The sequence below is a fragment of the Myotis brandtii genome, unplaced genomic scaffold (genome assembly GCF_000412655.1).
Source record: "Myotis brandtii unplaced genomic scaffold, ASM41265v1 scaffold419, whole genome shotgun sequence".
Taxonomy (NCBI): Eukaryota; Metazoa; Chordata; class Mammalia; order Chiroptera; family Vespertilionidae; genus Myotis; species Myotis brandtii.
Genome location: NW_005366075.1, coordinates 563,623 through 585,319, shown reverse-complemented (window position 1 = coordinate 585,319; position 21,697 = coordinate 563,623). Strand labels below are relative to the sequence as shown.

Genomic DNA, 21,697 nt, shown 5'->3' with positions numbered 1-21,697 from the left:
ACATCGATGAGAGAAACATCGATCAGCTGCCTCCTGCACATCTCCCACTGTGGATGTGCCCGCAACCAAGGTACATGCCCTTGACCGGAATCGAACCCGGGACCCTTCAGTCCGCAGGCCGATGCTCTATCCACTGAGCCAAACCGGTTTCGGCTGACTCTACCCTTTAACAGCTGTCACAGCGCCCAGTTCTCAGTGAGCCCAAGGATGGCCTCACACTCATGGAGGCTGGAACCTCTCAGCTCTGAGACCTGTGCTGACAGAAAAGGAGGCCACACACAGCTCATTAAAAATGCATAATTGCAGGATATCGCCCAGAGCCCCGTGTTTGTCAGAAAAGCAGCAGCACATGTTTCTGCCTGTGCCCCTTCGGTCTGCTTCTCGCTTGGGGGCACTCGGGGCTGCTTGTGGCCAGGAGCCCGCTCCGCAGGCAGAAGGTTCTCATCTTGCATCATTCCTGCTGTCATGGGCCAGAACCTTCCTTCTCCGCGGGCTGCGCTCACTCACGGTTCCTGGATGGGAGGACTTCGGTGTCTGGGTTCTTCGGGCACTGGGCCTTAGGGCATACCTGTGAGGGCCCTGGGTGGGTGCAGGTGGCCCGGGAGCTGGTTTTCTGAGGCTGACTCGTACTCCTGTGTGCTTCAGTGGGTAAGAACAGTGTAAGCAGGCCGTTCGCAAACATTACATTGCTTAAGAACCAAAAGGGAAAGAAACCAAGTTGCCTGGCTGCCATGTGTCTGGTTCTGTTCCAGGTCCTGCGGAGGCCCCTTTGAGAGCTGGTTTTTGTTCGTTCACTTTGGAGGATGGGCTGATACGGTGGCTGAGCAGTTACTGATGTCAGGAGCTGAACCCCCCGAGGCCTTGCTGTGGCTCTTGGCATTCACCTACAGCCCACGTGACGGGAGTCAGCCGAGAGCACAGACCATGGTGGGTGGCGGTACGCAGTGTGGGTGGCATCCAGGGTGGGTCTTTCCTGAGCTGGAAGGATCCTACGGAAAGGGGCCCAGCAAGGGGCTTGGCTTCCAGTAACCCCAGGTACCCAAGTGTGATTGCTCCCAGTTCCCTGTGGCAGCGCCTGGATGTCCCCTGGGGGAGGTGCTTTCCTGGGTCCAGCCGCCACCCTCTGCTCTGGCGGCACCGAGGGGAGGAGTGCAGCCTGTGCCAGGCCTCCTCTCTGTGCTGGCTCAGCCGCCTGGCCCAGGGGATGCCAGGCAGAGTCTGGCCACTCGTCTGAGAAGCTCTGTCCTCTGACCAGCGGCCTGGCTGTGCTGCTTCCGTCTGCACTTCCTGCTTTCCTGGGCCCGTCAGCAGTCCTCACATGGCTGCTTTGTTCAGAATCCTTACTAAGTAATCACATGCTATTAACCACTTTGCTTCTGAAAAGGGCCTCGGTCATTTCCTAAATGACAGGGCAGCTAAACACAGGCCTGGTGAAGGTCTGTGGCAACAGCGTGGTTTTTTATGTGGAATATAATAATTGCAGGAAGCAGTGCTTTGATGAAAGGCATTGGCACCTGCCTCGCAAACATTTATTTGTTGGTTTTTAAAACTTCAACTGCCAGCGCTTCTTGCTGATTTTAATAATTAAAGGGAGCAGGTTTCATTAGGCGGGGAGCGCACTGCCGTTCGAGCATCGCAGACGGGGCAGGGACGTCTGATATTTGACTTGGTCAGAGGCTTGCATGCAGTGGGAAGAAAAGAGTTTGGGATTTAAAAAGCTGAAATTTGGTGGTAATATATTTTGGATAAAAAATAGAACACTATTTAGAAATTAACACAAACCACATATGTAATTGAGGATTGCTATCTGATTAGAAAGAAAGCCTATTTCTTCCCTCTTAAAATATCACATTAAACTAATTAAGGAAATTTTTAATTTGTTTTCATCATCTTATTTTTAATAATAATTAAAATATATGAAGCCCTATTGGTTTCTGGAGCCCTTTTATATATACACTTTATTTTATTCTGTGTAAGCTAAGCTGGTAGGTTCTGTGTCAAATTCCATGTTGATCATAAGAAGAGTTTCACTTTTTTTCTTTTTTACTGTTGACAGTATTACATATGTCCCCTTTTTCTCCCCGTTTTTCACTCAGCCCCCAACCCTCCCCAGGCCTTCACCACCCTATTGTCTGTGTCCGTGGGTTATGCATATATGCAAGTATGTTCTTTAGTTAATCTCTTCCCACCCACCCACCCTCCCCACCTTCCCTCTGAGATTTGCAGTCTGTTCTATGCTTCTATGTCTCTCGATCCATTTTGTTCATTAGTTTATTTTGTTCATTATATTCCACATATGAGTGAGATCATGTGATACTTACCTTTCTCTGACTGGCTTATTTCGCTTAGCATGGAGAAATAAACTGTCCTATAAGATTTACTTTCTAGAAAGTTTTGCGTTGGCACATCTTTCTACTCGTTAGCTTGGTCCTTTCCGTACTGAAACCTACTCGTAGTTTTCTCTGCGGTGCTCCATCGGTGTCCTTCCTGGCTGTGCTGTCAGGGCCCCGGCCCCGGGAGTGAAGCCCTTCCTCCTGGGTGCCCCACCCGAGGCGCTGGTGTGTGTGACGTGGCAGGAGTGGGCGGCCCCACTTCCCTCCTTTAACTAGTAGCCGTGCCTCCTGCTCCCCTGGGTTCCATGAGTTTAATCCTTCCCATGGTCAGGCGGTCGGGGACTTGGGAAACAGACTGTGAACCGCCTTTGAAAGCGCAGTGACTGAGAGCGATGGAGCCTTAGAAGGCACAAGTCGCAGGTGCTGCCCTGTGGCCGAGCCTTGCCGCTGCCGGCCGTCCTGGAGGCTCAAGGTCGAGAAGCAGGAATAACTGTCTGACCAGGATGCACTCCCGCCACCAGGGTCCTGGTCACGATAAAAACAGGAGAGGTCTGTGTTTGTCTACCCTTAGGATTAGGGGGGCGGGGGGGGTTCATGTTCCAACCCTGTCATTCCGTTCCTAGGAGTTACCCTAAGGAATCAGGGATCATACAAATATAATCATCAAGAATAATCTCACAGCATCGTTTTTAATTGCAGAAACTGGAAGTGGCCTAAACTTTCAACAATAAGGATACTGGCTAAATATTATGGTATATTCCAACTATAGGGTAGCATTCTACCATGAAAAATCATGTTCCCCAAGAATATGTGCTGTAGGTCTGGTGAGCTGCTTCAAGTGCATTGTGAAGAGAAACTGTAAGATACAAACCATTGTGACAGTGAGTGCTGTGTTCGGATGCGTAGAAAAAGCATGAATGCATAGAGAAAGGCTGAAGAGGCTATAACCGTAGTTCTAACAATGAGTCTTTTTAGCTGGTGGCGTTATAGGTCATTTTAATTCTCTCTTTTTACTTCTTTGTTAGATTTTCTACAGTGAGCATATATAAATTTTCATAATGCAAAATAACAAGCAATACTTAGAAAGGAAAGTTTATCTCTTTCTCCCGAAACAATGTGAAAGCTTCGTTTGGGGATGTCAGAAAGGCATTGGGGAAGCCAGGCTAGGATGGGGGTGCCAGCAAGGAGGCAGGCACGAAGGCTGAGCTCCTGCGTCCTGGCAGTGTTGCAGACCTCCCAGGGCGGCCAGGCGCAGCCACCAGAAGGGAGGCGGCCAGAGTGCCTCCCCCGCAGGCACTGCCACTCGGGGAAGAGCCGGTGCGGTTTCTCACGGTCTTGGATTGTCACGGTCGCTCACGGCACCTCGTGTACTGGAGTTTATGACAGCCTTCATTGAAGGAGCCTTAACATCCAGAAAGGGGGCTCACACTAAACCCATAAAATTGGTCATGGGAATTCTCAGAATAGGCCTAAGTATTCTTTCGTTTGAAACTTAGCTGTTGATGAGTTCTAGGTGGCATTTTGAGTCCATGGCTATCCGTTTTTCCTTCTTTTCCAAGTCACAACTTGATGTACCATTCTCATAGTATGCAGAAGTCTCAGCATGAAATCAATACTTTAATGCAAAAACAACCCGAGACCTATAACAATCACCTTTAGTATGTGGATGCCACAGACTTGTGACCTCTGCTTGGGCTTTAAACATGTATGAACAGATGGTCCAGCGTCTAGAACAAAACTGTGTGTGTGTGTGTGTGTGTGTGTGTGTGTGTGTGTGTGTGTCCTCCCCCACCCTGCGCCCAAAGATGGCAAGGGGAACAGCTCCTCACCAGACAGGCCCAGCGGAGTCTGGGCGCATGGGCTCCAGCTGATTTGTGGCCGTGATAGTGAGCGAGTCCTCAAGGAGCCTTTTGTTCTTTCCCCACAATATAAAACCTGACCACATTCTGCTAAGGACTTTTCTCTGTTTCTTTTCATACAAGAAAAGGTCAGGTCCTGGCCTGGTGCCCAGCTGCTTAGTGAGCAAGACGAAAGAAAGTCAAGAAAATTCCATTACGCCCATTGGGTTTGTTTGGAGCAATGTGGAAACCCAGACATGGGCGGCCTCCCTCCGCCCTCCCTCGGGCCTGGTCCTCTTCTCTCTGAGGGATGCCTCCAAGTACCAAATAGATCCTAGATCTGTGAGTGCCCCAGCGCTTCCTAACCTCTCCCCTTTGAAATGACACTCCCCAGGCAGAGGTGAAAGCAGTGCTCGGCCACCTCAGGAAGCTGCTCAGGAGCCCGACCCTGTCGGCCAGGGATCTGCAGGCAGCAGCTGGAGAGCGCCCCGGTGGGGCCACCAGGCCGCTGGCCTGTGGGCGGCTGATCCGGCACCTCCTCCTGAACTTCCTGCTCTGGGCACCTGCAGGCCACACAATTGCCCGGGAAGTCATCAGCCACGTAAGTGTCCCCTTTTTTAGCATGCTAATTGTCATTCGTATTTCGCCCAAGGGCCTGGCCTTTGAAGGGTGTGTGTACCAGGATGCTATCCACACGTGTATGGCCAGATAGGAGGTAGACAGCAGGGACGAACCCCATAGCCTGCCCTGGCAACACCATGTCACAGAAGAGACAATGGAGGCTCAGAGGAAGGAGGTGACTTCTCCCAGGCGCAGGGGAAAAGCGAGGTCTCCTGTCTCCCAGCTGCTCTCCTTTCAGTGGTGCAGCCCCTCCTCCCAGGATTCCCGAGGAACAGGCCGCGGGAGGATGCGCGGTGCCGTGCAGAGAAGCCATGGCTAATACACAGGGCCGTCCCCAAGCCCTGCGAGGCTCCCGAGGGTGGAGGGTGAGGAGCAGTCCCTGATGTGGGCTTGCGCAGTGCTGTTTTAGAAAATGACAATAAAAGCATGGACAACAAGAGAAAAAAAACAGGCAAATTGAATTTCATCAAAATTAAAAGCTTTTGTGCATCAAAGACAACTCACAAATAAAGGAAAATATTTGGAAATCACATATCCGATAAGGGTTTGGTGTCTAAACTACATAGGGAATTCTTACAACTCAACACAGAAAAACAGCCCATTTCAAAAATAGGCAATGGATTTGAATAGACATTTCTCCAAAGAAAATGCACAAACGGCCACTAAGCACATAAAAAAGTGCGCAATATCATTTGCTGTGAGGGAAATGCAAACCAAAAGCACACCACTCACACCCACTAGGACGGCTGTGATCAACGAAACAGCCCAATGGAAACAACCCCAACGTCCATCAGCCGGTGATGGATACCGACACGTGGTCTGTACACACAATGGACTACTCAGCCTTAAAAATGGCACTTTGACATGTGCTGAGACATGGATATACCTTCAGGGCATCACGCTAAGTGAAATAAAAGGACAAATATTATATGATTCCACTTACACACGGTACCTAGAATAGGCAGATTCATAGAGACAGAACGTAGGGGTTTTCGGGGGCTGGGGGGAGGGACAGGGAGTCAGTGTTTCGGGGGCACAGTGCCTGTGTGGGATAAGGAAAAGCTCTGGGAGTGGCTGGTGTGACAGTTGTACAGCACTGTGAATGGACTCATGCCACTGGTTAACACACTTAAAAATGGTTAAAATAGCAAATTTTATGTTTATTTTACTATGATAAAAATGCTATTCAAAAAAGTTTGGTTTTGCTTGTTATTGCTATAAATATACATAATGAAATGTATAGCTTGGTGAGTTTTCACAAACTGAAACACACCGCAGCCAACAGTCAAGAAGGGCTGTTCCAGCGCCAGAGGTCCCGTGCCCTCTGGGAAGGCTGCGTCTGAGCATGAGCGTGAGCCTGAGCGCGAGGGAGGTCACAGTGACACGCGGGCCGCCCAGAACCCGAGAGGCTCTCCTCAGTCCCGTGAAACAGCCGTGGGAGTGGTGGGCCATCTCCCAGGAGCCCAGACAGAAGCCATCCCAGAGCCGGGCGTGGCCAAGAGCGGAAGAGGAAGAAGCTCCTCTGAGACCCCGTCTCCGCTTCAGTCCCCGCGCGGCCCTGTTCCCGGACCCAGCCCCCCTCCCGAAGCACCGCCCTCCAGTCGCACCCACAGAGGAGCCGCTGGAACAGAACAGAACGAGGAGCCGGTCCTGTCGGAGTCCAGCCACTGCACCTGCCAGGCCACTGCCCTCGCATGTCCCAACCCCAAGGCTAAGGGCATGGAAACCGGGCACATCTTCGTTCCGTTTATAAGTCAGCTCAGCTGAAAACAGTTCCCTAAAGGATCCCATGCAGGGTTTCTCCGCACACTGGCTCTCAGCAGGCGGGGCCAGCCATGCTCAGGGTGCCCATGGCAGCCAGAGCTTCCTGGGTGTGGCCTGCAGATGCTCCGAAACTTCTTGCTGGCACAGCAGCCTCCCCACCTCAAAGGCTGCCGCAGTGGCCATGGCCACACGCAGGAAGGAGCAGTGCCCAGGCGCCAGCCTCGGGCTGCCCCGCCCCTTCCACCACCTCGCCTGGTCCTCTGTGAGCACCCTGGAAAGAGTCCTGAGCCAGGTCTGCTTGGCTGGGAGCAGTGGTGGTCAGACAGTGGCAGTATTGGCTTTGGTGGGCCCACCTTTCTCTGCCAGCGGCTCTGACTTTATCACCCTGGGGACCCAGGCCCTGGCCCAGCTCTGAGGGGACTCAGACCCGAGCAGGGCCAGCTCCCTGGAGAGCTGTGCACGCCCCAGGTGGGGACCGCAGGGGCTACAGGTCCGAGCCCTTCTCTTCACAGCCTCTGGTGCCTTCTCTGAGGGGCCCCCTGGCTGAGCAGCTGCCTTCCAGTCGGGGTGCCTGTGCCTCCTCCTCTGCCGTCTCCCACCCTGGCCTCTCCTATAGCTGCTCCCAACCTGCTGCTCCTCGGCTCCTCACGGGCCGACCTGAGTCAGTTTCCAGTCTCACCGTCAGACGTGTTGCCTTCCCGCCTGAGCTGCTGCTCTCTGCCCCTCCTCCCTGGTCCCCAGCTTCATGTCTCCTGCTCTGCGCCTCCGACGGGGACCAGGCCAGAGCAGCCTGTCTGGCGTCCAGATGCCTCCTGCCCAAGGCTCACCTTCTCTGCCTCGTGTCCCACTCGGAGCTCACCCCACGCCGGCTCCCAGGGCCTGCCTTGCCTGAGGACGGTCAGTGTGGAGAGGGCCAGGAAGCTGTCCCTGCTGCTATGGCTATTAACCATTTTGTTGAGGATTCTATATAAACTGACACCCACAAACAAATATATAGATTACTGTGATATTGAGCAGACAGCTGCTTTATGTGGCTTGTGTCTAAAAAGCCACAGTAAACTCTTTGTGCAGCTAAATTGTAAGATTCTTGCCCTGCCCTTTTTTGCTGAAGTGACATTCTTGGGAAAACACTTTTGGGCACCAACAACTCAATCTCTTGAGGCCGTATTTAGCAGAACTAACAATTCCTGTGATTCCTGCTTCTCTCACGAATCAGGTGTTAAAACCTTAGGTGCCTTTGAAAAACAAATGGGTCCAGTCGCTGGCCAGGAAGGCCATTTATGAAGCTGTTCCTGTGAAAACAGGTGGCGTTTTCCTTGCAGCATTTTCCGATTCTCATACTAGTGTGAGCCTTTGCAGCAAATCGAGCCCCAGTTCCTGGTGTGCCTTTGCTCCCCACAGCAAGTCACCCCAAAGCTGCACAACCACCACCTCCGCCCAGCATCCCAGGAAACATAGTGCCCGCGGCCTCTGCAGGAGAGGGTGCGCCTGCGGAAATGCTGCTCACCCAGGCCAGCCCCCCGGCAGGCGAGCCCTGCCTGCCCTCGGAAACGGCTGACAGGGACGCGCTGCCTCTGGCAGGACGGTGCGGCTGGCTCACTGGACAGAGGAGATGTGTCTGGAAGGGTTTAACTTGGCTCCTCTTGCCTCATTCAGATGGCGCAGACCGAGGAGACAGCCCGGGAGACCATCGGCTTTCTTGACCAGACCTTGGACAGATGGGATCGTCTTTTCATGGAGGCCCCGGCATCGAGACAACTGGCCCGGGAGCTCCTTACAGAGCTGCGCACACGTCCAGCGCAGGCCCGTTGACCGAGCACCGCCCTGTGGGCCCAGGTGCGCGGGGCCAGGGATGCAGCGATGGGTTTCTGTGGCAAGGGTGCCCTCTGTGAGGAGTAACAATCAGCTGGAACTACCCTGGCAAGACCTGCTAGGAGAATTCTACACAAGGAGGAGACAGGCTCCTTCGCCCAGACTCAGTCAGGTCTATTCACTGATGACTGGAGTTTACGCCTTTAGCATTCTCTTGACCAGCTCAGCTGGGTGTCAGAGAATCACTGAGAAAAGGCTCGGATGGGAGAACCAATTTTTATTTCCTTTTTTCCCTTATCAAACAAAATGCACAGCTATTATCTAAATGTTTCAAAGTCTTTGGACCAAGAAATGGGTCATGAACCACTGTTCAGTTTAGAAAGTAATTTAGCCCCTGTCCCAGGTCTGTGTTAAAAGTCAGGCCATTGGTATTGGTGTTCCTTTGAATCCACAGGGATTTGAGATGAAGCCACCTTTCCTAGTTCTCTAGCAAGGAGAGGTTCCCTTGGGCGCCCCGTGAGCAAGCCGCGGGGACGGAGCGAGTAGTGACAGGGCCCACTGGTCCATGCCGCCTGCCATGGAGAGCGACCCAGCCCGGCCACCGCGTGGAGCCAGTCTGTTGCTAAACACTCGCTGCTGCCTCAGAGCCCCGTTGCCTAGAGACGCTGCCGGAGGGCGAGGACGAGTTCCAGAGACACCAGTGAACTGGAAATGGAAATTCCTAATAAAGGACTGATAACCCCAAGGTTAATATTTATTTCACATCAGTTAAAGATTGTTTCTTTTCAGGTTTATTCTTAACTTGTATCGACTGTATGCTCTTTTCTGTATCTTCTGCGTGTCAAGTGAGTCAAGACTTTTATGTCCACTGTGACTTGCAGATTGTCATCTCTGAAGCTCCCACAGGCTTGGCTCCTGTTTGAGGTGCTGTTAGCATCAGTGGCTAAGTATTAATGACGGGAGAGAGCAAAGGAAACCTGACATTATTCAGGCTAATCAGTGAGGTGGCATAAGCCTGCTCACTAGGAAGTTGCTGCATTCATAGGCACCCCAGGGGGTCGCAGCCTGGCCCAAAGGGGGACGCACACCCCGCGCTCCCCTGTATAGGGAGGAAGGACCTGCTTTTCAATCTCCCCACCCACTCACCCAGACTGTGGGGGAGGTGAGCACATGCGCCATGGGAGCCAGGACCGCGACCATAGAGGCCTGTCCGTCTAGCCTGGGAAAGGGATTGGATTGGATAGAGGATACAGAACCCCAGAATATCTAGGAAGCAGATTGGTTAGAGGGTGGGCCTAGTGCAGTGATGGCAAACCTATGACACGCGTGTCAGAGGTGACACGCGAACTCATTTTTTTGGTTGATTTTTCTCTGTTAAATGGCATTTAAATATATAAAATAAATATCAAAAATATAAGTCTTTGTTTTACTATGGTTGCAAATATCAAAAAATTTCTATATGTGACACAGCACCAGAGTTAAGTTAGGGTTTTTCAAAATGCTGACACGCCGAGCTCAAAAGGTTCGCCATCACTGGCCTAGTGCAAGCCCAGGAAAGCTTGAAAAGTTGATTGGTTATTTTGAAAAAGCTCCTGGTCCTTCCCAAACCCAAGATAATATAATCCCAGCTAACAAAAGAGCATCCTCCCTCCCCCGTTCTCGCTCTACCCCCACTCGACCCTCCTGGTAACAGGCACTGGCCCCTTTGGTTTGCTTGTTCTCTCCATAGCAACCATGTGGCCCTCGCAGCTGCCTGGGGGCCCGAGCACAGCGCCAGCCAGGAAGACAGCAAGCCAGCCAGGTCAGGAGAGGGACATGGACTGAACCAGTGGTGCAAATGTCTGGTCATTGGCCCTATTCTGGTCTTGATGAAAACAAGATAGACTTTTTCCGCAGCAGGAAGGATGGAGCTGACGCAGTGGGAACCCAGGGGCAGCCTTCTCTCTCCACCTCGATGACCCTTACCACTCAACCTCATCTTCCCGCATGAGGCTCCCCAAATGCTTTTCTCGAGACTCCATGAAAGGAACAGTATGAGTCAGTTTTTTTTGGATTCGATAGAGGTTGAACTTTCAGAGTAAATACGTGTTTCGGTAGATGGATCCACGTGAAGATCTGGAAAATCCCAGTAACTTTTGACCTGAGCCTTCCTTTTGTTACAGTATGAAAGGTGTCCTGTTAAAATATTTTATCACAACTGCCATCATCATCATCATCATCACTTTCACACGCTTCAGCTGGCGTTGACGCCGCTGGTGTGGACTCTGCCATGAAGGCTATGACCAGCCTCTGTGGGCCAGTGTGGTCGCTGCGAAGGGGCACCCCCTGGAACTGGCCTCCCTCTGGGGGGTGCTCTCACGTGGACACCTATTCACACTGTATTTTTTTAATCTTTATTGTTGAGAGTATTACAGATGTCCCCCCTTTTCTCTTTTTGCCCCCTCCACCCAGTTCCCACCCTGCCCCAGGCCTTCACCACCCTACTGTCTGTGTCCACAGGTAAGATCTGTGGTTAATCTCTTCCCATCCCCCTCCCCCCTTCTCTGAGATTCGTCAGTCTGTTCCATGCCTCTGATTCTATTTTATTCACCAGTTTATTTTGTTCACTAGATTTCTTGTTCATTTATCTTTAAGTTCAATTGTTGACCCGTATTTGTATTCACTTTTTATCTCTTCCCTTTCCTCCTCCAACTCCTCCTCCTCCTCCTCCTCTTCAAGAAGACCCTTCAACATTTAACGTAATACCAGTTTGGTGGTGGTGATCTCCTTTAGCTTTTTCTTGTCTGTGAAGCTCTTTAACCTTCAATTCTAACTGATAGCTTTCCTGTGTAGCCTAGTCTTGGTTGTAGGTCCTTGCTTTTCATCACTTTGAATATCTCTTGCCACTTGCTTCTGGCCTGCAAAGTTTCTGTTGAGAAATCAGCTGACAGTCATATGGGTGCTCCCTTGTAGGTAACTAACTGCTTTTCTCTTACTGCTTTTAAGATTCTCCCTTTGTCTTTAACCCTTGGCATTTTAATTATGATGTGTCTTGGTGTGGGCCTCTTTGAGTTCCTCTTATTTGGGACTCTCTATGCTTCCTGGACTTGTAAGTCTATTTCTTTCACTAGGTAGGAGAAGTTTTCTGTCATTACTTCTTCAAATAGGTTTTAAATATCTTGCTCTCTCTCTTCTCCTTCCAGCACCCCCATAATGCAAGTGTTGGTATGCTTGAAGTTGTCCCTGAGGCTCCTTACAGTATCTTCACATTTTTGTATTTTTATTTTTGCTTTTTTCAATGGGTGTTTTTTGCATCCTCATATTCTACATCATTGATTTGATTCTATGAATCCTCTACTGTAGGATCCCTGTAAATTTATTTCAGTTATTGTATGATTAATTTCTTACTGAAACTTGTTCATGTCTTTGACATTCTCACTAAGATCCTTGAAAGTCTCATGATTTTCCTTGAGTAACCTTATAACCATGGTGTTGAACTCTGTATCCAGTAGTTTGCTTGCTTCCATTTCCTTCATTTGTGACATGTGTCTTTGTCTCTGCATTTTGGCTGCTTCCTTGTGTTTATTTCCATGTATTAGGTAGAGCTGCTATGTCTACTGGAATTGGTAGAGTGGCCTTGTGTTGTAGGTGTCCCGTAGGACCCAGTAGCTCAGCCTCCCCAATCACCACAGCTGGGCACTCTAGGTGCACCCTTGTGGGCCATGTGCAAAGTCTTGTAGTTGAGCCTTGATTGCTATTGGCATCACTAGGAGGAGTTGACTTCCACGCCAATTGGCTGTGAGGACCAACTTCTACTGCAGTGGGAGAGTTGCTGTGCAGGAAATATCCCTATGGAGCAGGACTTGCTTCAGTGGGGCTTTGGTGCTGAGTCTGCCTCTTGAGTGTGTCACTTGTGGATGTGTAGAGTTGTAATCTGGTGTGATCTGAAACTGTCCACTGGGTGCACTGGCTCGGGCTTCCAGGGAGGTGAAAAGTCAGCCACTGCCTAGAGCCACCTGGCAGGAGCTACAGAGGGATCTGCAGACGGCTGCTATTTGCTATTTGTATTGGGCTTGGAGGTACCCAGGCAAGACCCAGCTGTGAAGCAAGGCAGGCTGTTGCTGGTGCCAGGTCTTGGGCCTTTTATTGATAGGCTTGGGGCATAATGTCCCCAGCTGCAGCTTGTTTGAGAGATTTTAGCAAAGTCTGAAGCCTGAGCCAGGACAGGCCATTTATAGAAAAGCTGCTGCAAACAGCTTGGGTGGGGCTGCAAATGGGATGGGGCGGGGTCTCAGGGTGAAGCTCACAGTGTGCTCCAGGCTGATGGAGACTCAGATATGGCTGCCAGTCAGCCCTGCAGATGGGGAGGTCTCAGTGCAGGAAGTGACCCCCGCGAGGAAGCTGTCCTCTAGTTCCTGCCCAATGCCAGACAGTCCAGTTCCTCCCCGTATGTGTCTGGATCCCCTAAAGCTGCCACCTGGTGCTAGGAGTCCTAATAAGTTCAGGCACTGGCCCTTTAAAAGGAACACTTGGGTCTCCAGCAGCCTGTGTGTCACTCAGCCACAATCCTGCTGGTTTTTACAGCCGTAGTTGGGGGACTTCTCTTCCCAGCTCTGGGACTCTAGGCTGAGGGTCTGTTGTGGGACTGGGACCTCTTGCTCCTCACGGGCAGCCTCCACAGACAATCTCCCTCCTGATTTAAAAAACAGCGCCTGTGGTGTCAGACAGCCCGGTCCGTGCCTCCGCCCTCCTACCAGTCTCAGTGTGCTTTCTCCTTTACTTCTCTAGTTGTAGGATTCCATTCCACCAGCTTTCAGGCGGTTCTGACTGATGGTTGTTCTGTATTTTAGTTGTAATTTTGATGTGGTTGTGGGAGTACCGACATTTACCTATGCGGCCATCTTGGTTTCTCTCCACATTGCATTTCACAGCAAACAATATAAACAAGATCGTTTTTCACCTCAGCTTTTGAAGGTGCATTTCTGGAAGATTCTTTCCTGCCTTGACTGTACCTCAGCCTTCTTGTTGTATTTCTCAGTTCCTGTACAGTTCCTCTAAGTCAGTGGTTCTCAACCTTCTGGCCCTTTAAATACAGTTCCTCAAGTTGTGACCCAACCATAAAATTATTTTCATTGCTACTTCATAACTGTAATGTTGCTACTGTTATGAATCGTAATGTAAATATCTGATATGCAGGATGGTCTTAGGCGACCCCTGTGAAAGGGTCATTCGACCGCCAAAGGGGTCGCAACCCACAGGTTGAGAACCGCTGCTCTAAGTTCTCCCAAGCCTTGGGCATTTGAGTTGGCAACTGAGCAGACCGAGCTGGCGCCTGTGAAGGCCCTGCAGCCTGGCCCTGCCCTGCCCATGAAGGCCCCGCAGCCCGGCCCTGTGCCCATGAAGGCCCCGCAGCCCGGCCCTGTGCCCATGAAGGTCCCACAGCTCTGCCCTGGACCCGTGAAGGCCCAGCAGCCTGCAGGGTCTTGCTGGAGTGAGCCCTCCTGAGGGCTTTCATCAGGAGAAACCAGGCCCTGGTTTGTTTACTGACTGTGTCTTCTCCCCTTGCCCTTCCCATTCGACAAAGGTGCTAACAAGGGGAGGAAGGCTCACTGTAAACCGAGGACGGCAGCATGGATGGGCAGCTTGCTCCGTTAGCAGGGGCCGCCCCTCTGTCCCTCTGGGAGGGGACTGCACAGTGCAAGGGCGGGCGGCACACCCACCCCTTGAATCCAGAGACAGATGCCTTGTGGGTCCTCAGCTCCTGAGCAAGCCCAAGCCCAGCCGCCAGGAACAAGCCGTCAGGCAGCGGTTCGGCCCGGGAGGCATCCAGTCAGCTTCACCTCCTCATCCAGGTGCCTTGGATTTAGGGAAAGTAGATAGTTGGGTTCTTTCAGTTTTTTTAAAGAAGTTCAAGGAACTAGGGGTCCAGCTAAAATGCACAGCGAAGGCCCTTGAAAGCCACTCAGCCTTGACCCTCACTGCAGAGCGAGAGCACTGCAGCCCGCGCTGCGTGTCCAGGGCAAGGCTGACCCTGGAGGCGCTACCAGGGCCACCCCAGTGTCTGTGCCAGGCAGGTGCCTGCCGCTTCGACCAGCAGAGCATCCGATGAAGAGCGGCTTGAACAAGGAAGAAAGCTGACGGCCTCAGACACAGAAACCCAGAAAGCTGGCTCATTCAGCTGCTCTACCATGTCCTGAGGTCGCCCTGGCTTTCCTCTCTGAGTTGCAAGAAGGCTGCCCAGCCCAGGCTTTGCTGACAATGTCCAAGAAGGAAAGGGACAGCCATCTCCCCTGTCTTTCCCACCAGCCACACCAGACCTGCCCTCCCCTGGGGCAGGGCCAGGCAGGCTCAGCAGGACGTGAGGCCTCACTCCGTGTGAAGTGGGTTGTTCCCACAAAGCACAGCCCACCTTCCTGCTCACTCTGCTCCTCCCCAGACACCAGGCCCTTGCGCCCAGGCTCCTCGGGGGTCCTGAGAGGGGCCTCGACCTGCTCCACGGGTGGTCCGCTGCCCTGCTGGCTGAGGCCAGACAGCGTGCATGGGCTTTCTGAATGTCCCTCTGCTTCCTGACCAGGGACATGGGGCCTCTGATCGCACCCAGGAGTATCAGGAGCAGATGGCATGCGGATAAGCCTCTCTCTGGCAAAGTCCTGCTGCGGGGCCACGGACGGCTTGGTGGTATCGGCACTATTAGCCCCTCTCTCGGCCCCACTTCCCACTGGTGGGACAGGATGGGAAAGGGCCCAGGGACAAGGGGAAGCCACGTTTTCTGCTGAAATGGAGGAGTGCAGCACAGGGACTTGAGGGCGAAGCAGACCTGGGCCGTCCTGTCCCTGGGGGTGAGGCAGCCCTGCGGTGAGTGTGGAGCAAAGGAAACGGACAAGGAATCCAAATCGATTGTTTTCCAGGGAAGAGAAAGCCTGTTAACCGCTGCTCTCCTGGCCTTCTCCTTCCCTTTCAACCCGTTACGCCCTTACCCACCCCAGGAGGACTGTCACAAATGGGCCTCGCTCCTCGGCCCCGGGCCCGGCCTACGTGGGCTCCACGGATGCCAAGCGATCTAAGCTGCCGATCACCACACCATCTCCCTCCTGAAGGACCAAACGAAGGCCAGGTAAACGCTCGTAATTCTGAATCCATCCCGCGGTGTGTTTACGCCGCGGGCCCCTGTCCCTGGAGCACAGACCTCCCTCCTCCCAGGCCACAGAATCACTGGCACTTGCATAGGAAACTTCTGCACTTTGACGCTGAAGTTCCACATTCGACCTCCCTCCTCCCAGGCCACAGAATCACTGGCACTTTGACCCTGAAGTTCCACATTTGTAAGTTTTCTGAAGAGCCAGGGCGTCTCAGAAATCAACGTGGAAAACCTCACAGTGGCCTCACCGTGTGGTGAGGCTGTTGGGTTGGCAGGATTCCGGGAGGTGTAAGACACTGCTCACCCGTCCGAATTCAAATGGGGACTCGACTTTCAATCGTCCCTGGAGAGTGGCGTCGGTGCCATTACGCTGGCACACGTGGGGCGGGGAGCACAGCCATTCATTCACCCTCCCCCGGGTCCTCACTGGCTGAGTGCTATGGGGCCACCTGTTTCCTCACACGAGGACGAGGTTTGCTGCCTCCCAAGGGGCCACGTAAAACAATTGGGCTGAGGCCTTTCTAGTTGCCTCCCCTCCCCGTCCGGCTGAGGCAGGCGCCGTGGCGGTTTCCACCGTGATCCTGGCCCACGCGCACAGTTCTCTGTTCCTACATCCTCTTCCCTCCCCTACATTGTTTGCCCTGGGACATGCAGTAAATGCCATTAAAGCCGACCATGCTGGAGAGGGATCACTGAGGCCCGTGTCCTCAGAGGCAAGAACAGAAACAGGCCCCATGGAAGGAGAAGGGACTTGACCAGGAGGGAATGTAAAAGCCCACGGGATTATGGGACGACGAGGTTAGTGCCAGCCAGCCTGCAGCAGGGCCAAACCGCCCTGGCAGCCTCCACGGAGAACCCCGCGCCCACGGTCCGAGGCCCGTGGGAGACAGGCCCGCCCCCTCTGGGCACCCAGGGGCCTGGGAAGCCGCTGTGGCTGCCTCGCTTTTGGGTCTCCGGACGGACGTCTTGGGCACCATCTGGGGGGTCTCCCACGTGCAAGGAGGGGTCAGAACGTAGGAGCGGGAGAGAGAAAAGCGTCCACAGCACCCGGTGGCATCTGCTCTGCGAGCCTCTGCACAGCGTCTGAGGGCCGAGGCCACCCACAGCCAGCGCTGCGCCAGGAAAAGCCCCGCCTCGCAGGTCCCGCCGGTGGTGGCACAGGAGCCGGCCCGCCAGGCAGCCCCGTCTGCGCCACTCTTCTCCGGGCGGCGAGAGCCACTGCTCTGACTGGGGGCTGCCTCCTGGGAAGATCTGGATCCAACAGGCTCGCAGAGACATGATTTGGCTTGAATAGGATCCTAGTAAGATGACTACATAATCTAACCCCAAAAGTCACCCGGAAAAGTGAACAGTTCCGCGAGTGAGTCACAGTGGAGCAGAAGCAGGCAAAGCGCACACTGGCGACAGCACAGCGGGGTCGGGGGACCCCAGAGCGGGCACAGGCTCCCACCGCAGCCTCAGATCCTCCCTGCACTGGGCCACCCTCCCTGCGGTTCCCCTCGGCTGACGGAACATTCCAGGGCTGCTCCTCAGCCTTGGAGCTGGCCCTGCTTGCCCCCCTCCTGGTGGGCACCTCTGCCCTGTGCGCCTGGCTCTGCTGGGCTTCCGCAGTCAGCTCTGTGCAGAGCGGCCGCACTGCCATCGTGGCTCCCGGGGCGCTGACCAGCAGATGAACACATCCCCAGCTGATTCTGCCAGCGCCACCCGCCCCCCAAACACAGTCTCCCCATCTTTCTGGTGGTACAGCCCAATGCTGTAGTTTCTCTGGATTCCTCTCTCACCCACCCATCCCAGGCCAGCCCTGAATCTGACGGTTTCTGCCTCCATCTCTGCTGCACAGTCTGCCTGGCACCCTTCCCAGCCTTGCTCTCTCCAGTCTCCCTTACCCCTTTGCAGGGTGCACGGTCCACACTGTTCAGAGCATTTCAAAAGCTCCCTCTTCACTCTGTGAGCTCAACATTCTTACGGCTTTCAAGGCCCTATACAACCCAGACCCCCTGTCACTGTCTGACTTCATCCCCTAATATTCTAACATCCCACCCCCAGCTCCAACACTCCAGCCCCCGGGCCTTACAGCAGCTTTGCTGACCACCCCGCCACGGGTACAGCCAGTTCCCACACCTGCTCAGTCACAGCCTGGCCACCCCACCCTTTACCCTGCACCACCCAGCACAGACCTTCCAGACGCGTCTATGGGCCGTGCTTCCTCATACGCAGTCATGATGGTAACTAAGGGGTGCGGACTCTCCCGTGACCCTCTCACTGCGAGGCCTGAACAGTTGCAGGCACACGATAAGTTCAGTAAATGCTGGTAACGTGATCTGTACTGGGCTCTAGCACACGAGGCAGGTGTTTCCATCCACAGGGAACGATGGGTGGGAGGTCAGGTTGGATCTGGACTCTGGGATGAAATGCCCGTCCTCGCTCTTTACCAGATGCCAGGCCCCGGCGTCTGGCTGGGGCGTGGGTTCTCCAGAGAAGGCGCTAGCAGTTCTGGCTGGAAAGGGAGGGGGTGGCGGGAAGGCTGTGCCACTCTGGGAGGACGTCTACCATGTGGATAAATAAAGTCCGATGGGTGGGAGGTCAGGTTGGATCTGGACTCTGGGATGAAATGCCCGTCCTCGCTCTTTACCAGATGCCAGGCCCCGGCGTCTGGCTGGGGCGTGGGTTCTCCAGAGAAGGCGCTAGCAGTTCTGGCTGGAAAGGGAGGGGGTGGCGGGAAGGCTGTGCCACTCTGGGAGGACGTCTACCACGTGGATAAATAAAGTGTATAAAATCAGAACTTCCCTACCCCATCCTGTAGAAAGAATGTGATGTTTCGTTTAGAATCCCCACTGCATATTGGGTTTGTAGACTTTCACATAAACCCTGGTTCAGTCCTCGGGCCTCCCCACACCCCCTGCCGCCTGGAGGGTGCAGGTTCAGGGCTCTGCGGGGCCACTGCCTCCGGAAGGCTGCTTGGGCCTCTGGGGGAGGGGGGCTGGGCAGAGGGCGGGAGCACCCTGAGGCTCCCCACATCACTGCAGACTTTCAAGAATCCAGCATTTTCGGTCCTCAAAGCCCTTTCTATGCAAGATGCAAAACCCAGAAACCACAGAGGAAGAGGGATAGCATTGATCACACAGACAAAAAACAAAGTAACCAAAAACCTAAATATAAATAACAAACTGGGGGAAATACTTGCAACACAGGACAGAGAACGAATTTTCTAACTTCTAAAATGCCGCTGTAAATCAGTAAGAAAAAAAGCCATCAGCACAGACACTTTCTGGCCAGGATACAAACATGCACACAAATCGACAGCAGGAGGAATACACGTATGACTTTAAAACCCTTAAAATATTTAACACAGCTTTTGGGAAATGCAGATTATTTTTCCACCAGCTGGGAAAAGACAAAAGGCTAATATTTACAGTTTTCACATCCTGGAAACAGTGCTGTAACAGCATCACACAGGATCCAGCAATTTCACTACCACACGCATCCCCACAGAGCTGAGCACAGACCCACAGGTGTCTGTCCATCCATGTTCACAGCATTATTCACAAGAGCCTCAAGGTAGAAACGACCAAATGCCTTGACAAGGGAATGGACAAATTGGTCTACACATACAATGGAGTGTGACTCACCCTTTAAAAAGGAACGGAATTCAAACATGCTGCAACATGGATGAACCCTGAGGACATTTTGCTAAGTGAAATAAGCCGGTCACAAAGGACAAATACTGCATAATTCCACTCGCGAAATACTGAGAGTGAGTGGTGGCTGCCAGGGAGGGGAGTGCAGGGAGGGAGGGAGAGGAAATGGAAGGTTAGTGCTTAACGGGGACAGAGTTGCGGAAGATGAAAAAGTGCCAGGGAGGGGAGTGCAGGGAGGGAGGGAGAGGAAACGGAAGGTTAGTGCTTAACGAGGACAGAGTTGCGGAAGATGAAAAACTTCTGGGGATGGATGGTGATGGCAGCTCAACAACATGAACGTACTTAATGCCATGGAATTGTACAGTTGAAAATGATTAAAATGGTAAATTTTATGTCCATTTTACCACAATAAAATATTAAATAAGATTTAAATATGTACATAAACTCTAGAGATCCAGTTCTTCAGAGGTGCCTGCCTGCCTGTTTGTGGGGACGCCTCAACAGGGAGCACATCCAGGAACTACAGACACACTGCACTGCGCACACGCACAGGCCCAGGGCTACACACTGCACTGCGCACACGCACAGGCCCAGGGCTACACACTGCACTGCGCACACGCACAGGCCCAGGGCTACACACTGCACTGCGCACACGCACAGGCCCAGGGCTACACACTGCACTGCGCACACGCACAGGCCCAGGGCTACACACTGCACTGCGCACACGCACAGGCCCGGGGCTACACACTGCACCGCGCACACGCACAGGCCCAGGGGTACACACTGCACTGTGCACACGCACAGGCCTAGTGTCACAAAGATGCCTAGTGGCAACAACTCGAAGGCTCATGGGCAGAGGGCTGCTTAATACATTGCGAACCAGTAGTTTTCTTGCCAGCTTTACCCAGTGGCCAGATAAGTTTCTATTGAATGGGTACAAAAAATGTTTTACAAAGTATCATACTTTAAAAAGATATTAGCTTGTAAGAACATGTAATAACTTCAAAATGCAATGGGTATTTAATTTTAAGGCGTGCCCTTAACATTTATGTAACACACTGTGTAATGTGAAAACATGAGAATGCTCGTCATCCGCCCGCAGTGTTAAGTAAAGGAAATCAACCAACCATTAAATACGTTACACATCCCTTTATAGCTGATGCCTGGCCCTGTTATCAGGATTTTGCATAAATTCATTTAATTCTCACAATCATGCAGCAAACTTACCCACGGCTTAGAGGACACAAGCGCAGAAGGTGCACAGCTGGCTCCTGTCGGGGAGGCTCTGAACCAGGGGACCCGTGGGATGCAGTGTGAGTGCCTCTCTGGTCATGTGACATTCGGACCAGAGCCATCAAATGGAGGCCAAGTTCCACAGCCTTGAGCTGCTCAGTTCCGTGGGAAGTCGGTGTCTGTTCTGCTCCCAGCTGTGCGTGGAGCCGGAGGGTGAGGACCTGTCGGCTGGAGCACAGTGGAGCCTTTCCTGTCAGCCCCCCCCCGCCCAGCAGTGGGTTGGAGCAGGGACAGGTGAACAGGTGGGGGGCCCCTACCTTTTGCTCACAGATCGTTTTCATTTGTTTGCACATCCGATGTGGCCAAAAAGCTGTGATGGTCAATAAGTAACGGAAGGCTCGCCCTGGCCCCTTCCACGAGGCCCACTGTCACGTGACGCTGAGAAGGGAAGGAGGCCAAGCGCCGTGTAAGGGACAGCAGACGCGCACAGCGTCCTCACCGCTTACTCAGGGCTTACGTGCTAGCACCGGACAGCGTTTCCTGGGAAAAGAAGACTCTCATTACGGCTGGATCCATGAGCCCCAGCTCAGCGGGAGGCTGGCCTCCGCCTGGGCTCCCCGAGCCCCAGTGGATCAGCAACCTCCGCAGGAGGGGCTGGGCGGGCTCTGCCTCCCGCACGTGCGGGGCCACCTGCAGCGCCTGCCCCCTCACGTGTGATTTATTAAAGCTACAGTTCCTTCCCCTTAAGTTTCCCTAGGCTAGAGCAGCGGTTCTCAACCTGTGGGCCGCGACCCCTTTGGGGGTTGAACGACCCTTTCACAGGGGTCGCCTAAGACCATCGGAAAACACATAGATAATTACACAGCCTTGAGCTGCTCAGTTCCGTGGGAAGTCGGTGTCTGTTCTGCTCCCAGCTGTGCGTGGAGCCGGAGGGTGAGGACCTGTCGGCTGGAGCACAGTGGAGCCTTTCCTGTCAGCCCCCCCCCGCCCAGCAGTGGGTTGGAGCAGGGACAGGTGAACAGGTGGGGGGCCCCTACCTTTTGCTCACAGATCGTTTTCATTTGTTTGCACATCCGATGTGGCCAAAAAGCTGTGATGGTCAATAAGTAACGGAAGGCTCGCCCTGGCCCCTTCCACGAGGCCCACTGTCACGTGACGCTGAGAAGGGAAGGAGGCCAAGCGCCGTGTAAGGGACAGCAGACGCGCACAGCGTCCTCACCGCTTACTCAGGGCTTACGTGCTAGCACCGGACAGCGTTTCCTGGGAAAAGAAGACTCTCATTACGGCTGGATCCATGAGCCCCAGCTCAGCGGGAGGCTGGCCTCCGCCTGGGCTCCCCGA

The 21,697-nt window shown here is 53.3% G+C and overlaps 1 protein-coding gene and 3 long non-coding RNA genes across 4 annotated transcripts in view; 2 read left to right on the top strand and 2 right to left on the bottom strand.

Moving 5' to 3' along the window:
• FANCC (Fanconi anemia, complementation group C) overlaps nucleotides 1-9,120 on the top strand; it is a 259,948-nt gene extending 250,828 nt beyond the window's left edge. Inside the window, exons 15-17 of the mRNA XM_014545688.1 lie at nucleotides 753-927; nucleotides 4,566-4,772; nucleotides 8,213-9,120. Coding sequence (XP_014401174.1) covers nucleotides 753-927; nucleotides 4,566-4,772; nucleotides 8,213-8,368 — 538 coding nt within the window. The 3' untranslated portion in view covers nucleotides 8,369-9,120. The remainder of the gene's footprint in view (nucleotides 1-752; nucleotides 928-4,565; nucleotides 4,773-8,212) is intronic.
• LOC106727378 overlaps nucleotides 1-21,112 on the bottom strand; it is a 25,911-nt gene extending 4,799 nt beyond the window's left edge. The window contains exons 1-2 of the long non-coding RNA XR_001363560.1: nucleotides 20,674-21,112; nucleotides 20,351-20,584 (exon numbers count right to left, since the gene is read on the bottom strand). This is a non-coding gene — a long non-coding RNA (uncharacterized LOC106727378). The remainder of the gene's footprint in view (nucleotides 1-20,350; nucleotides 20,585-20,673) is intronic.
• Nucleotides 12,946-16,929, top strand: LOC106727381. Its single transcript, XR_001363563.1, has 3 exons — nucleotides 12,946-13,222; nucleotides 15,691-15,693; nucleotides 16,917-16,929. It is a non-coding gene; the product is annotated as an uncharacterized LOC106727381 (long non-coding RNA).
• A 112-nt stretch (nucleotides 21,113-21,224) lies between the features above and the next one.
• LOC106727379 overlaps nucleotides 21,225-21,697 on the bottom strand; it is a 1,987-nt gene continuing 1,514 nt past the window's right edge. Inside the window, exons 2-3 of the long non-coding RNA XR_001363561.1 lie at nucleotides 21,394-21,616; nucleotides 21,225-21,304 (exon numbers count right to left, since the gene is read on the bottom strand). This is a non-coding gene — a long non-coding RNA (uncharacterized LOC106727379). The remainder of the gene's footprint in view (nucleotides 21,305-21,393; nucleotides 21,617-21,697) is intronic.